At 38.2% G+C, this 13,923-nt stretch overlaps 1 protein-coding gene across 2 annotated transcripts in view; it reads left to right on the forward strand.

The window, feature by feature from the left end:
• Ammecr1 (Alport syndrome, mental retardation, midface hypoplasia and elliptocytosis chromosomal region gene 1) overlaps positions 1 to 4,325 on the forward strand; it is a 130,398-nt gene extending 126,073 nt beyond the window's left edge. For both annotated transcript variants that reach the window (XM_004640035.2, XM_023699897.1), the window contains one exon: positions 2,138 to 4,325. In XM_004640035.2, coding sequence (XP_004640092.1) covers positions 2,138 to 2,252 — 115 coding nt within the window. In that variant the 3' untranslated portion in view covers positions 2,253 to 4,325. The remainder of the gene's footprint in view (positions 1 to 2,137) is intronic.
• The last annotated feature ends 9,598 nt before the right edge of the window (positions 4,326 to 13,923 follow it).

A 13,923-nucleotide genomic window follows, 5' to 3' on the forward strand; every position in this document is an offset into this window, starting at 1 on the left:
GGGGGCGGGGCTGGCTGGCATGTGGTGCTGGGGGATTGAACCGCGGTCCCTGATGCCTTGCCAAGCTTGTTCTAAGTAGGTGCTCCAGACCACTGAGCCATCTCTCCAGCCCCTAACTTAGAATTTTAGTGCTAAATATACCACAGAAGCTCATTGAAAATCACAATTCAGCTAAACTTGAATGGTAAATAAATTTCATCATGGAATAGTAGGGATACTTACTTAAAAGGGGGAAATGTCAAACATTGTATGGAAGTAGTTCCATTTATTTCAATTCCATAAAACTGCACTGAGTGCCTATAATCTGAAATTTAGCTCTGGGCAGTTCCAAATTTGAAAATACCTCAATTTCTTCTGTCACCGAGTTTATAGTTGAGACTAGAAAGGCACATACGAAAATAATTACTATAGGGTAGAGTGTGATGGTGTATGACTATAATCCCAGCATTTGGGAGGGTAAGACAAGAGTATTGAGTTGGAGGCCAGCCTGGGCTACCTAGTGAGTTCAAATCCAGTTTGATCTGTGAAGTGAAACCTTGTATCAGAAAAGAAAATGTTTTTCAATAGGGTGGAATATGATGGATAACTTAAGATCATAAAGTTGGAAAGTGGAATTTCAGGAGGGTATACAAAGGTAACAGAAGGTATCAAAAAGAAGCTGGATCTGGGACTGGATTTGAAGAATGGGTGGAATATTTGACAGGTAGAAAATAAAGGGATTCCTTGAAGACCTTGTGAGTCTGAACATGTAGGTGGAACAGTACAAAATAAATTCTGAAGACTGTGAAATGGTCTGATTTGGGTGGTCTTTCTATGAATACAGAGAAGGTAGTCAGTAATGGAAAATATGGCCTAGCAGGTAAATCGAGTCAGACCGTGGAGGGTCTATTTTTCTAGTCTAAGAAAGTTTGGACGCGATGCTATAGGCAATTGTTAGGCATTATAAAGTTTCAAACAGATGGCCTGGGGGAAGCAGAAGATTGGAACTGGAAACAGGAAAATGAAGTAGGAAACATTGCTAACATCAGAGAATCCATGGCAGGATTCCAAAGAAGTGTAATGGAGGGTCTTTCACTAGAGCAATGGCAGTAGATTAAGAAAAAAAGCAAGGACAGATATGAAAATATTGTCAAAGACATGAAAGAACCTGTCTTCATTTAGAAATAAGTAAGGGTTTAATCTAGATTTTTAAAAAAATAGTTCATCCTATCAAGGAAGGTGGGAAACACAGTAAAGGTAATGTATCAGTTTTGGATTTGAAGGACTTTATGAGATATCTATATGTAAATGTCTAGTAGATCACTGAAAATGTTCATGTGCAGAGCTCATAAGTAGAAATGACAGATTGATATCTATAAAGAGATCATTGTTGAAGCTGTAAGGATTGGGTTCCTCGAAGGGGACCAAATATAGAGGCAAAACATCTATGGATAGAAACTAGGAAAATCCTCCAAATCAGGGAGAGGATGAGCAGTCAAAGACATCAGAAGCAGGGGGAGAAGCCATGAGATAGAGAGCTTCAGAGAGTGAGAGGCAGTACCATAATGGCCAGGGCAACCAGAAGCAAAGGCAGAAATTCTGGGAGCTGTTTCCATGAAGCCTGGCAGCAGAAGCCAAGGGGTACTGGCCAAGGAATAGTATGAAGAGGAGATTAAAGGTAGAAAATATATATTATTCTTTTGAGAAATGTGTCGATAAAAAGGCAGCTTGACATTGGGAAAAGAGAAGACTTTTATATCAGAACTAAGAAAAGTTATTACTTAAAGCAAAGGCAGAAAAAGGTCAAAGAAAGACAGGTGAAAGATCTCAAGGATAATAAGTCAAGTGAATGTGGTAGTAAAGGGTTGATATTGCCCTGTTCTTCTGTTAGCAAACTGGGACTCGAGGTAATTCAATATCTAGAACAACTGAAAAGCAGGAGTATTATAATGAAAGAGCACTGGACTCAGAGTTTGGACTGCTGTGTTCTGGTGTCACTTTTGCTACTTACTAGTGTGAGACTATGGGCAAAGTCACTGCTTCCCTCTAGACTTCTGTTTCTTCATCTATAAAATTACCTCTTGAGCCCCTCATAGCTGACAACAGCATGTCACCTATTTCTTGATTTTAACTTTTTTCTTCTTCAATTTTCTTTCAGATACCGTAGTGAAAAGATGACCCTAAGTTATGCTGAATACCTTGCTCATCGCCAGCATCATCATTTCCAAAATGGCATCGGACATCCCCTTCCGCCATACAACCATTATTCCTGACACTGAGCCGCACAACCAGTCACTGGGCCTCTCTGCAGACTTCTTCCCAGGAGACTCTACACCTTCTTGGTCTAGCTATCTCTTTTACTGTACCATTTTATGATGATAGTTTCCGTTGCCATGGTGAAGCTTCGATATCATCACTTAAGATCATCATGGTAACGGGTAGGAAAATGGCATTTGTTAAGAAGATTGTTAGATTATTTTTAGGTCATTGGGGGGTTTTTGCAGCATATATAACATTTTGGGTTTTGTTTCCTTACAATATTAGTATTTTGCTTTGCTGTCTCAGTCAGCTTTATGTCTTTCCATCCTTGCCTTTCCATTTCCTTCTTTCCTTCTTTCCTTCTTTCCTTTTTTCCTTCCTTCCTTCCTTCCTTCCTTCCTTCCTTCCTTCCTTCCTTCCTTCCTTCCTTCCTTCAACTGTGGATGGAAGAAAGTGTGTGGATTTTAAAGGGTTTTTTTTAAGGATTGTCTTTAGTTTTCCTCAATAAGATAGTTATTTTTTGATAGTTAAGTTTGGGAGTAATTCATATGAAATTCAGGTATTTGTATATTAACTCATGCCCAGAATTCACTTTGCTATGAGAGCTTAGAATTTGAGGCTTCAACCCTGAAGAATATGTATTCCCCATGGTTAAACCATAACTTTAGTTGTAGTAGAAGGTCCATGATAGGGTTTGTCACAGAAAGTGGTACTGGTTATCACAGATGAAACTGCCTCAACACTTTATAGAACCAATTTACAAATTAAAACACTGTTTTAAGAAAGTATAGACTGCCTTACAAATAGGCCACAGAAATCATTTTGAAGAGCAGCAAGTATTAGACAGCAGATGCAGAATTTAGTGCCTTTGAGAAGAGTATAATTAAGTTGAATTAAGAGCAGTTAAAAGAAAGGCAATTTAGAGGGAAATATTCTTCTAAAATTTTATTGTTTCAATGTGTGAAACAACAGATTAGACAAATTCCCTATGCTGAAGTATTTTTTTAGCTGAAAAAAAATTATTTTGAGCAAATAACCAAAAAGACATTTGTCTATTTTATATTAATTTAAATTTGTTAGCTTTAGGTTTCAATAAGTCGTAATTGGCCAGAGTCAATTTTAGCTACCATCTAAAGATATGGGAAAGATAATCTAGTGAAAGAAAAGTTGGTGTATGCCATGATCATGTAGATACGTATGTGTGTATTTCAGAGATACTATGAAATAGCTTGAATCTCTTTCTGCACTACATACTTTTGATAGAAACATGTTTACTCTGTTGATATTATGTTAAACCTATAAAGATGGAGTTGGCATTCAGATATGCTGTAGTTAGAGCCTAGCTTGTTTGCAGGGCTACTCTTCCCATGATGCAAAGGGAACATGGTGATATCAATAGGAGGTGTATACATATATCCCCAGAAAAATCATGTTTCTGGATAAAGGTGACCTTCACTTTATGGTAGGATATTTAGAGACTTAGGTAGGTAGATAGATAAATATATTTGGGGAAAATATATAATTTTTCAAACAGGGAATCAGTATATCAAGTGATTAAAAGTATGCTGCAGAATATATATTCTAAATTACAAGAAATGTCAACTGAATATCAAATGATATAACAAACGCATATAGCTGTGACAGATGAAAGACTGCTAATTCAGAATTCAAAAGTCCTTTTTGAGTTTGTGAGATACTGGCTGAATTCCTTCTGCTTGCCACTGGGGCAAAGCATACTATAGTTTTTGATGAACGTACTTAGAGAACCTTGTTGATATTCCTTCATCCACAGCATCCATTGTTGAAATAACCATTTTCAGTTGTGATGCCTTAACTAAGAAGCCAATTGTTAGCCTGAAATGCAATCTTGGTAGCCAGTTCCATTGAACCCAGAGATAAGTCAAAAAAGTTAGCAGGTGAACTTTAGAAAGGGATTTTAAATCTTGTCATTTCTACTTGGGAACATTTTGGAATAGATTAGTTTTTCAGTATAAAAATAAGTGGCTACCTTATGGAGACTTTTTCTTGCCCTTATAGGGAAACTGAGCACAAATTGAATGATATTGTCTGCTGCAAAAAAAAAAAAAGATAAATGAAACAAACTGAGGAGAGACGAAATAGACCAATATTGTTGTGAAATCCATCTTATCCATCATCTCATCAGTTCAACAGGCTCTTTGTCCTGGATGAGCTTATGGTTAGAAGTTTTTTTAAAGAAAAGATCTATTACATACACATATGTGTGCATGTGTACATTTACTTACACATACATGCATACATATGTGTGCGTTTATATATTTAACGGTGCTATTCAATCTTGAGCAGGTCACGTGACTGGTCATGCGGACTCTAAAATCATATCAGATTTTTTAAATCCTTGATATATGCAGATGTTATACAGATTTTCTTACCGGTGTAATAATGTTATACGAAGAAATAACCATCCTGCAGGCTTCAAAGGACGAGGTCAGCAATATTTCCCACCATGGCTTGGGGGGAAAGGATAGTTTTGTGTCCTTTTGTATTCAAATTGATGCACAGTGCATTTTTGTAAGTAGCTGTTGACTAAAAGACTTTGTAGTGTAAAGGGTGTTATACAAACTGTCATGGTGTGCTTTGAACAAATGCTAGACCCCCTTCACATTTGTCGTATTTACAAAGCTGTTAAATATGTGGTTTGAATTACCTTTGAACATGTTGAAATATGTAGCATGTGTCTGTAACTCAGACGAAGATTCTAATTGCACAGCTTGTGTTCTAGCCAGTTGTGGTTTATTTGTTCAGAAACACAAATGTGAATTTCACTCTTATCACCAGAATATTGTGCAAGTTCAGTGATCTGTAAACAGCTCAGAAGTAATACTTGAACTTCATTGGAGTAGCACAGTTTACACAGCCCCTTTTAAATGTCAATTAGGTTCATATAAGTTTTCTGTTTTCAAATGCAACTGGGTATTTTTCCTGTTGGAAAATAGCATGTGTTTCACTTTGGTGTATGAAGCAAAAGGCTTCCATTTCTGGAAGGGTTTTCTTGTTCTTAAACAAGGTCAGCCAGGTACCAGATTCAGAAAGAGCAATTGTTTCCCCACCCCTTAAGTGGCCTTCTGACTGCACAAGACGGTGCTACTACCGTCTCTCATCTCCCCTACCAGGAAAGGTTGTTGAAATTGATGGAGGAAGTGCAAGGCTTGCTTCCCTTTCCCCTCATTTAAAGCAGTTTCAAGATTTTCAGTCCAGTGTATATAGTGCCCAGCACACCGGAAGTTTGTATACTGGCCTCTTTTATTGTCTTCAAATGTGCAGGAAATTCGAAACTGTCATCTGGAATAGATTCCATCTTTCATGTGTGTTAGATCAAACCAAAGAAGCCCCCAGCCATGCCCACATGCTGCTCCAAAAGCCTGCCTTCCAGTCCTTACAAAAACCTTGCAGGATTAAATGTGTTAACTTTTTTATTTTTGTACAGTTTCTAAGTGATTTTTGCTAGTGATGTTAAAATGAATTAAGTTTATTTGAGGAGTGTGAGCACCTCCTCCATTTAAATAAACTGGTGACTTTTATTTTTAAAAGCAGAAACCTATTGTGTGCCTCTCGATTTAAGGGTTTCTGATTACATTATTCTTAAGACCAGCATTGATCCTTTATATACAAAGATATGTTTTCCTTGTTTTTTATTACTGTTTCAAAAGAAAACAAACCTTTTATTTTGCTCTGGACCCAGTAACTGCGCTGGTACATAGACGCACTGAGAAAATAAACTTTTTGTAACCACCTGACTGCTTTTGTATATCAAAGTTGATTACTTTTGAAATATTTGGATCTAGTTTCTAAGTTATTTTAGCATTTTATATGTTCCCCAAGATTACTTTGAATTGGTCACCAGCATAATGAGTTTTTGGTGATGCAATGGTCAGACTTGTAACGAGCAAAAAGCTACCTGGAGTAGCTCTTCTTTTCCTTCTTTCTTAGTAACTGTTTTTTGATTACAGTAAGAATCACAGATTACCTGAAATCCCTTCCAGTATAACTAGGTCCTCCCTTCCACATTTAATTGCTTAATAGTTCAAAGAAATTATTGAAAATGGGCATTTTATATGATATGTATGGCTTTAAAATATTAAAAAATGAGAAAAAAAGGAAAAAATAGGAGGTTTATGTTGGTCTGTATGGTATGGCTGTGGAAAGATAATGTAGTAGTTTTGACACTATTGTTATTACCTTTTAAAATCATTTACCCAATAAAATGTTGAAACTGAGCTATCATTTGCTTGTTTATTTTACCAGCCTCATCACAGGATCTTGTTCTCTTTGGAACTTTTGACAAAAACGTTAATAGCTCACAACTCTGAAATAAAATAATTAAGGAACTGATACTGATTTAGTTCCAAATAGCAGTTGGGAAAGCTTACCTGCCCGCAGCTGCTCCCTGCCATATTTTTTGCAGATGCCATCCTTTTGTCTAGTCTGAATCCTGGCTTGGTAATGTAGATTAACCTGGCCACAAAAGAGGCATGCTTAAAATTTGAATTCCAGTGGGAGCTTAGCTATGTTTAAGCCTATTCCTGATAGCTTCCAAATCACTCAGTAGTCTCTGGGCATTTCCTTTTGTGAGCTGCCCGTAGACAGCAGCAGTGCTATCCAGGGCAAATCATCTGATGAAATGGGACCCCTTTCTTCTGCCTTCAAGGAAGGCCTAGCTGTTTTCTCGGTGCAGGACATACTCTAAAAATGTCCATGCTGTGGCCACTCAGCACTCACACAGATGTATACACACACGAGTTGTACACTGTACACTTAAACTTGGTGCTAGTTTTCCCACTCCAGGATGACACCTCCAACTCAAGTTTAGGGAAAACGCTTGAGTGTGGATTAAGAGAACTGGTGTTACTGACTTTCAAGTGCCAAATAAGACACTGCATTAAGAAAGGAAGCTCCTGGGCTGTAACCTCTGGCAAACGTTGCCCTGTGTCTTGTGGAAAGGCTACCAAGGACATTGTTGAAATACCACTGGCTCTTTCTAATTCATCTGCTGTCACACTTTTATCATGCACGCTTTTGGGTTGGTTGCTAGTTGTATATATGCAGGACAGTTTTCTGTTATATTGGCCCAAAGCCCTGGTCCCTTGTGAATATTATTACATGTGCTCATGCTGATCACAGTGACTAAAAACAGCCACCTCAGATCCTAAAAGGCTATTATGGTTTCAAATAGTACTCTGGTAAAAAGTTTACTCATTTTCATGATTAGTGTTTAATGAGATGTAAGATTTTTCAATGATTTGGGCAATATTAATAGCTTCAGGTGGAATTAAATATTGAGCCCATGGCATTCCTTTTAATGGCATTAGTGGTTAACTCAATGGCCTGAACAGGTTTCAACCTCACATAACATACTCCCACCTCCCTAAATTCTTTCCAGAGTTTTAGCATTCCCTCTTTAGCTTTCTTGTCCCATTGGATGCTTTTCAAATAAATCTACTCCCTTGGAGGGCAAGCTGAGCTGTGTGGGACAATGCACTTCCTCTCTGTTAATGGGAAATACTGTCCTATCTAGAGGATTCTACCAGTGTGAGCTAGGAGAAAGTGCTGTGAGGAAATTACACCTAGTTCACAGCTGCCAGCCAGGAGCCCCAGTAAGTACATGCTCAGAGTGGTTTCTTTCTCCTGCTGCACTGACTGCATGAGCTGAGCCAAGTGTGCATTTGGGTAGAATAAACTCTTAGCTTCTCATCTGTTTACCTGGGCTTTTCACCTATAAATGGAAAAGCTGGATGGGCAAATGAAATTAAGTCAAGCTTTTTTTTTAACTACTGCAATAAAAACGCCACCATGATGCTTGATGCCTGTGGCCCAATGGCATAACCTTGTATTCCAGACACCATGTCCGATGGAAGAATCTTTCAAGAACAGGGAAGAACTGTATTGGGTCCCAAGTACTATTCAGAAGCTAGTCTACTTCCTCATCCAAAAAAAAAAAAAGTCCTTATTACAACCTTGCTTTAAAACGTTTGACCCTTTAGGGCTGGAGTTACAGCTCAGTGTCATAGTATTTTGCCTAACATGTGAGATGTCCTGGGTTGCATTGCCTGTACTTCCCTCAAAATTTATATCTTAAAGTGCAGTAGTCACTCCCCATATCTATAAAGGGTACATTCCACCAACTCCAGTGAATGCCTGAAATCACAGAGTACTAATCCCTATATATATACTATGCTTTTTCCTATCTATACCTATGATAGAGTTGAATTTATAGTCACAGTAAACAATTCATGGTTTGGAGAGATAGCTTGGCAGCATAAGCACCTGACTAGCAAGCACAAGATCCCACGTTTGAACCCCAGTACTGTGAGCCATGCCCGTCCTGGAACCGGGCTTGGTGGTGCATGCCTGTTATCCCAGCATGGGGGAGGCTGAAATAGGATGATCACTATGAGTCTGAGCTGCATAGTAAGGCCCTGTACCAAAAAAAACATTCACAACAATAGTATAATGGGACTATTGTAACAATATATTGTATTAAAATTGGTAGCATTACTACACTTGTATTTGGGGCTACTCTTAGATGAATTGAGTTACATAAACACATTAATACTGTGACAGGCAGCCTGATAACTGAAATCACTATTAAGTGCCTAAAAGCTGGATACTATATACAAAGTATGATTTGAAAATATGGTGACTGGGACTGGTGAGATAGCTCAGTGAAATAAGTGCCTGCTTAGACAAGCACAGGGACTGAGGTTCCATCCCTGGCACCACACGCCACCCTGGCCCTGCCCCCAGGTGCACTGAGCCGGCCACCAAGTCTGGGTGTGTTGGCATATACTTGCAATCTCAGTGCTGGGAAGGATAAAAGCAGGAGGATCACTAGGAGTCCAAGCTGCCTAGTGAGGTCCGGTACCAAATACATTAACAACAACAACAAAGTATGGTGAATAAATTTTTAAAAGAATGCATTCTAGTAAAAAACACAATTGTCATTACCATTAACCACTCTCAAAGTATTTTCCTTTGTTTCAAACACATTTATGCCACTGCTATTGCCACTTCCTAAAGCAGTTCTGGAAGTCCTCTTTCATAAGTGTCTTCAGTTGTGCTATGTGGCTTCCTTAATCTCTCTCAAAACTGAGCCAAAAGTCATAGAGTGCCACTTATAGTGAATGAAGTGGTTGAGGACACACCATGTTTTTCTAGCCTGCATTTCCATTGAATGACATTTGACATCAGCATTCATGGTATTTGTAGTTATACCTATTAAAGACATTCATGAAAGAAGACTTCTAGAATTGCATCAGAAAACGGCAAGAATTATGTGATAAGGATATTCTAAGTGAGGGATATTTTGAGGGGGCTTATTAGCAGTGTGTCTTTTACTGTAATAAATTTAAAAATTTAAACATTTGCCATATATTTTGATCACCTTGTCTGCGTACACTGTGGATATGCTGGACAAAGAGATGATTCACATCCCAAGTGAGACATGGTGTGAGATTGCATCATGCTACTCATAACAGCGTGACATTTAAAACTCATGAACTTCTTATTTCTGGAATTTTCTATATTTGGACTATGGTTGACCACAGGTGACTGAATCCACAGAAAGTGGATAAGATGGGGACTGCTGCATTATATTCAGAGGGTAATGTCTATATATCTCAAAAAGTTTAAATGGACCCAGTTAGACAGTGGGTGGGGGGCACATGCTTTGTATAAATAATCACTGACAGGCACTTGCAGAGTTCCATCACTGCTGATGATTACTTCAACAGTGATAAGATGTAGAGTGTGCTCTCTAAGTGTGGAGCGTGTAGTTAGGTAGAGGCTGCACTGTATGCCTCTGTGCTCACATGCTACGACAACATCCTTCAGCCTGTGCTCTCATTCTAATAGGATACTTCCAGTTCACAAGCAGCCTTTGTTTTCCAATCAAAACCTTAGCTGGCACATCCTTATGTTAACAGGATGAGATGTTGAGACTGAAAGTGGTATCTCATGGCTGTAAGGTACAAATGTATAGCAATTGCTTATAATGTTAAGAACAAGGCTGTATACTGTAAATTGATAATAGGGGCGATGATGGAAGTGGAGTTATAACCTCAAGACTCATTTGTTTCTGTATTTTGATTTGACTGTATAATAACAAGAAAGTCTCAATTTTCACAGAGAAGATGGGGTATCTTATTTATATCATTTTATGAAAACAGGTGTATATATAGGCCTAAAAATTTTAAAACTCCTGTGTAGGTACAAGCTTCTAACAAATGAGTTAAGGCTTTTAAGTTCACGCTGAAAGAAGTGTCATTCAGGTTTCAACAAAAATGAATCAACTTCCCAATTCCTGTTAACCTATTGTGGCCCTCTGTTGCCATTTTGGATGTAACACATAAGCTGTGTGCCAAGTATTTTCTTCGATTTTTATGACAGTTTAAAAATGTTGCATATGTAAACAAACACATGTGCTTTTTGGATGTCATATTTGTGGAAACTGGGAACAGTTCAAACACAATCCTGAGATCTCGCAAGGCTATATAAAAATCATTACTGAAGTCTCCGCACTCCCAGTTATTTTGAGAGCCTTTGGGAAGCCATTATTTGATGAAATGACAGCGCTTTTCTTGGCTTTTTCCAACCAAATGTTCAACTCGATGTGATCCATCAATATTTATTGAGTGCCTGTCCTCCCAGAGACACAGCATCGTGCATGGTTTCAGAATGAATTATTATAATTTTGTAAGATAAATTAACAGTATGCTGTGGGCTAAAAGCTACTAAGTATATACAAGAAGTTTGGTCTAGTTGGAAAAAAATCGTTCAGACTTGCTCCAGACAGATGTGGGCAAGTGATTATAGGGCTTACTAAATGGTGTCCACCTCAGAGTAGCACTAGCACATACATGTAGCTGCCCCTGTTTGGAAATGGCATATCTGGGGGACCCTGCAATATCAGTGCCACAAACCACCCTATACCTGGCTGAGTCACGCTTTGTAAGTCAAAAAGGAGATGGTTTTTGTGTCCATGGCATGGCTATCTTGCTCCCTAGCAGGAATGTGCAAGGTAGCTGGGAGAGAAGTCACATGAGTGCATAAGAAATAGTTTTATGGATACGAAAATGGCATTTGGTGGCTAAAAGCTGTGCTCCTTACTGCAAAGCTGCCCTCTGAGAGATATCAGGTCCATCCCCGGAACAAGACAGAGATAAGAAGAGACAAAGAGAGACAAGAAAAAAAATGTTGTAGGACTGTCCTGCTACAATGCTGTGTAGGTTAGATTTCTAAACCTCTGTGTAAAAATTTGTAATTGTTTATTCTTATTTTTAAAATATTTTAAAAATATTTTTATTCTTCATATTCTGTAGGAACTTAAAGTTTAGCATATCAATACTTGATGGAAAATACCTGCTCCATGTTATGTCTAAGATGTTTGATATTTAGACAGATAGTGAAGTTAAGCTCAACTGCCTATGTTGTAGGGTAATAATAATAATCCTCTCTTCTGGAGGTTTAACAACTTAGGTTTGTAGACCAAAACTTAGAGAAAAAGAAGGGCTGCAAGGATAGCCAACATTTTGGCCCTAGCCCTTCAAGGTCAGTGAAGACTCAGGACATAGGAGAACCTGTACTGTAACATCATGTAACTCAGTTGTGTCCCAAATTTTCTGGTCAAGGAGATTATGGGGCCAAAGAGGAAAGTGATCGATGATGTAGAGTGCCTAAGGAGAGTCACATGGAGAGAAAACATTCTCTCAGGCTTTCACAGAGAGCATATTGGGCAAGCAATGGCCGTGACTCATGCACATTGCTGACACTGACAAAGGATCTTCAAACTGCAGTACAGGGTTTCAGGATAAATCCTGAGGGAACTTGACTGACCTTGTCATATACAAAAGTTACATTTCTTGTTATATTGGTTTTGCTTTATCTTGGTCTTAAACATACAACAGAAAAGTATAAAAAGAAAGTAGAAAAGGTAAAGCCATATTAATATGCTGAGCTGTAAAAGGCTCAAGTCAACAACTTCTGACATTGCCAGTCCTACAGATAACCCACTACTGTTACAAACTACTGGACTATATTGGAGTATTTTCTTGAATTCATGCACCTACATATTTAAATTACAATGGAATACCCATCTCTGACAAAACTAAACAAAAAAAGGGGATACAAATGAAGGACCATTTTGTATGCATATATTCAGAATAGGATAGATATATAGCTACATTCTCTTAATTTAATGAATAGAAAGATTTGTACTAATAGTGTTTGCGGACAGGATATCATGTCTGCATCTTGTACTATGGATAACCACTAAGAAGACAACAATATCCAATGTATTAATTATTGAAACTGTCTTACTAATTGGTTTTGAAACTGTCTCATTGTTATTTGTTTCTCAATAAAATGATAAAAAAAGAAGAGATAGAGACTAGGCCAATTGCTGTAAGAAGCTGCCTTGAGGCCTGAGGACAAGAACAAGTTTACCATATGCTTACTGGTTGAACAAATACCCCACGGGGGGTCCTTCACAGAGTAAGAGGAAAAGGACAGCAAGAGTAAATGATGAGGAAAGGGAAACCAGATACTTCTTCCTTACCTGCTACATGGGAAAAACAGGAAGGTAGTATTAATTTTGGGATATTGTAAAACAGGAAGTATTACTGGTATACAATAGGATGTTTAAATCACATTGTAAGTGACAGGAAGCTGCTGAGAGTTGAGGCCACTTTCCAAACATTATGCGGATTTGAAACTACAGTTGCTATACTTCTCATAAAACTTGCATTTCCACCTAAACGGCATTTTATAATGCACCAAGGTTACCATATGTGCCAACACATGTAAGCGGATTTGTATGGATCAGCACAGACAATAGTGGCTGGCCAGACAGTTGGATAGGGGCATCATACTCCACACTCCCACATATGCTGGAAGAATAAAAGGTATCTTGGACTACAGAGTGTGGAAAACTTCATCTTTGTGAAGAACTTCACAATGAATTCCAAAAGTTATGAAAAAAAAAGACATTGCCACCCTCCTGATACAGGTGTCAGCAATAACCACTTTCTTAGAATTGTGGTAGGGGAGATTGTTCCTGTGGGGTAGAGAGGTCTAGTAAGTCCCTTCATCTCCTATCAGGGTTTCTGTAACTGCAGAACAATGTGCCACCTTGAAAAAGGCCAATAGACATGCTCAGAACGTGCAAGCAACACCCTTTGTACTAGGGCTGGTTAATACCATATCCTATGAGGTACACAGGACACTGGAAAGTGGAAACCAAACTGCTTTATTTTCAGCCCCAAATTCGGACATTATCTTTTATTGAGATGAAATTCATGCATCAAAGTATACAATCCCAGTAATACTTAGTGTATCTGCAATGTTGTACAACCATCAACTTTTATTTCAAAAGTTTTTTATTATTTCATAAGAACACTTCAGACCCAGCCAAGGTGCCACTCCCCAGCCCCACCCTTAACTCCTATATAACCTCTAGTCTTCTGTGAACTTGCCTATTCTGGATAAATATTAAATGGAGACAGAATATGTGACCTTTTGTATGTAGCTTCGTTTGTTTAGTGTAATCTCAAGCTTCATCTAAATACAACCTAAATTCTATAGCATGTTGAAGTACCATGTTCCTTTTTATAGCAGAGAAATATTTCATTGTATCATATAAAAAGGTGTTTA

Source organism: Octodon degus, unplaced genomic scaffold (genome assembly GCF_000260255.1).
Source record: "Octodon degus isolate 3935 unplaced genomic scaffold, OctDeg1.0 scaffold00117, whole genome shotgun sequence".
Classification (NCBI taxonomy): Eukaryota; Metazoa; Chordata; class Mammalia; order Rodentia; family Octodontidae; genus Octodon; species Octodon degus.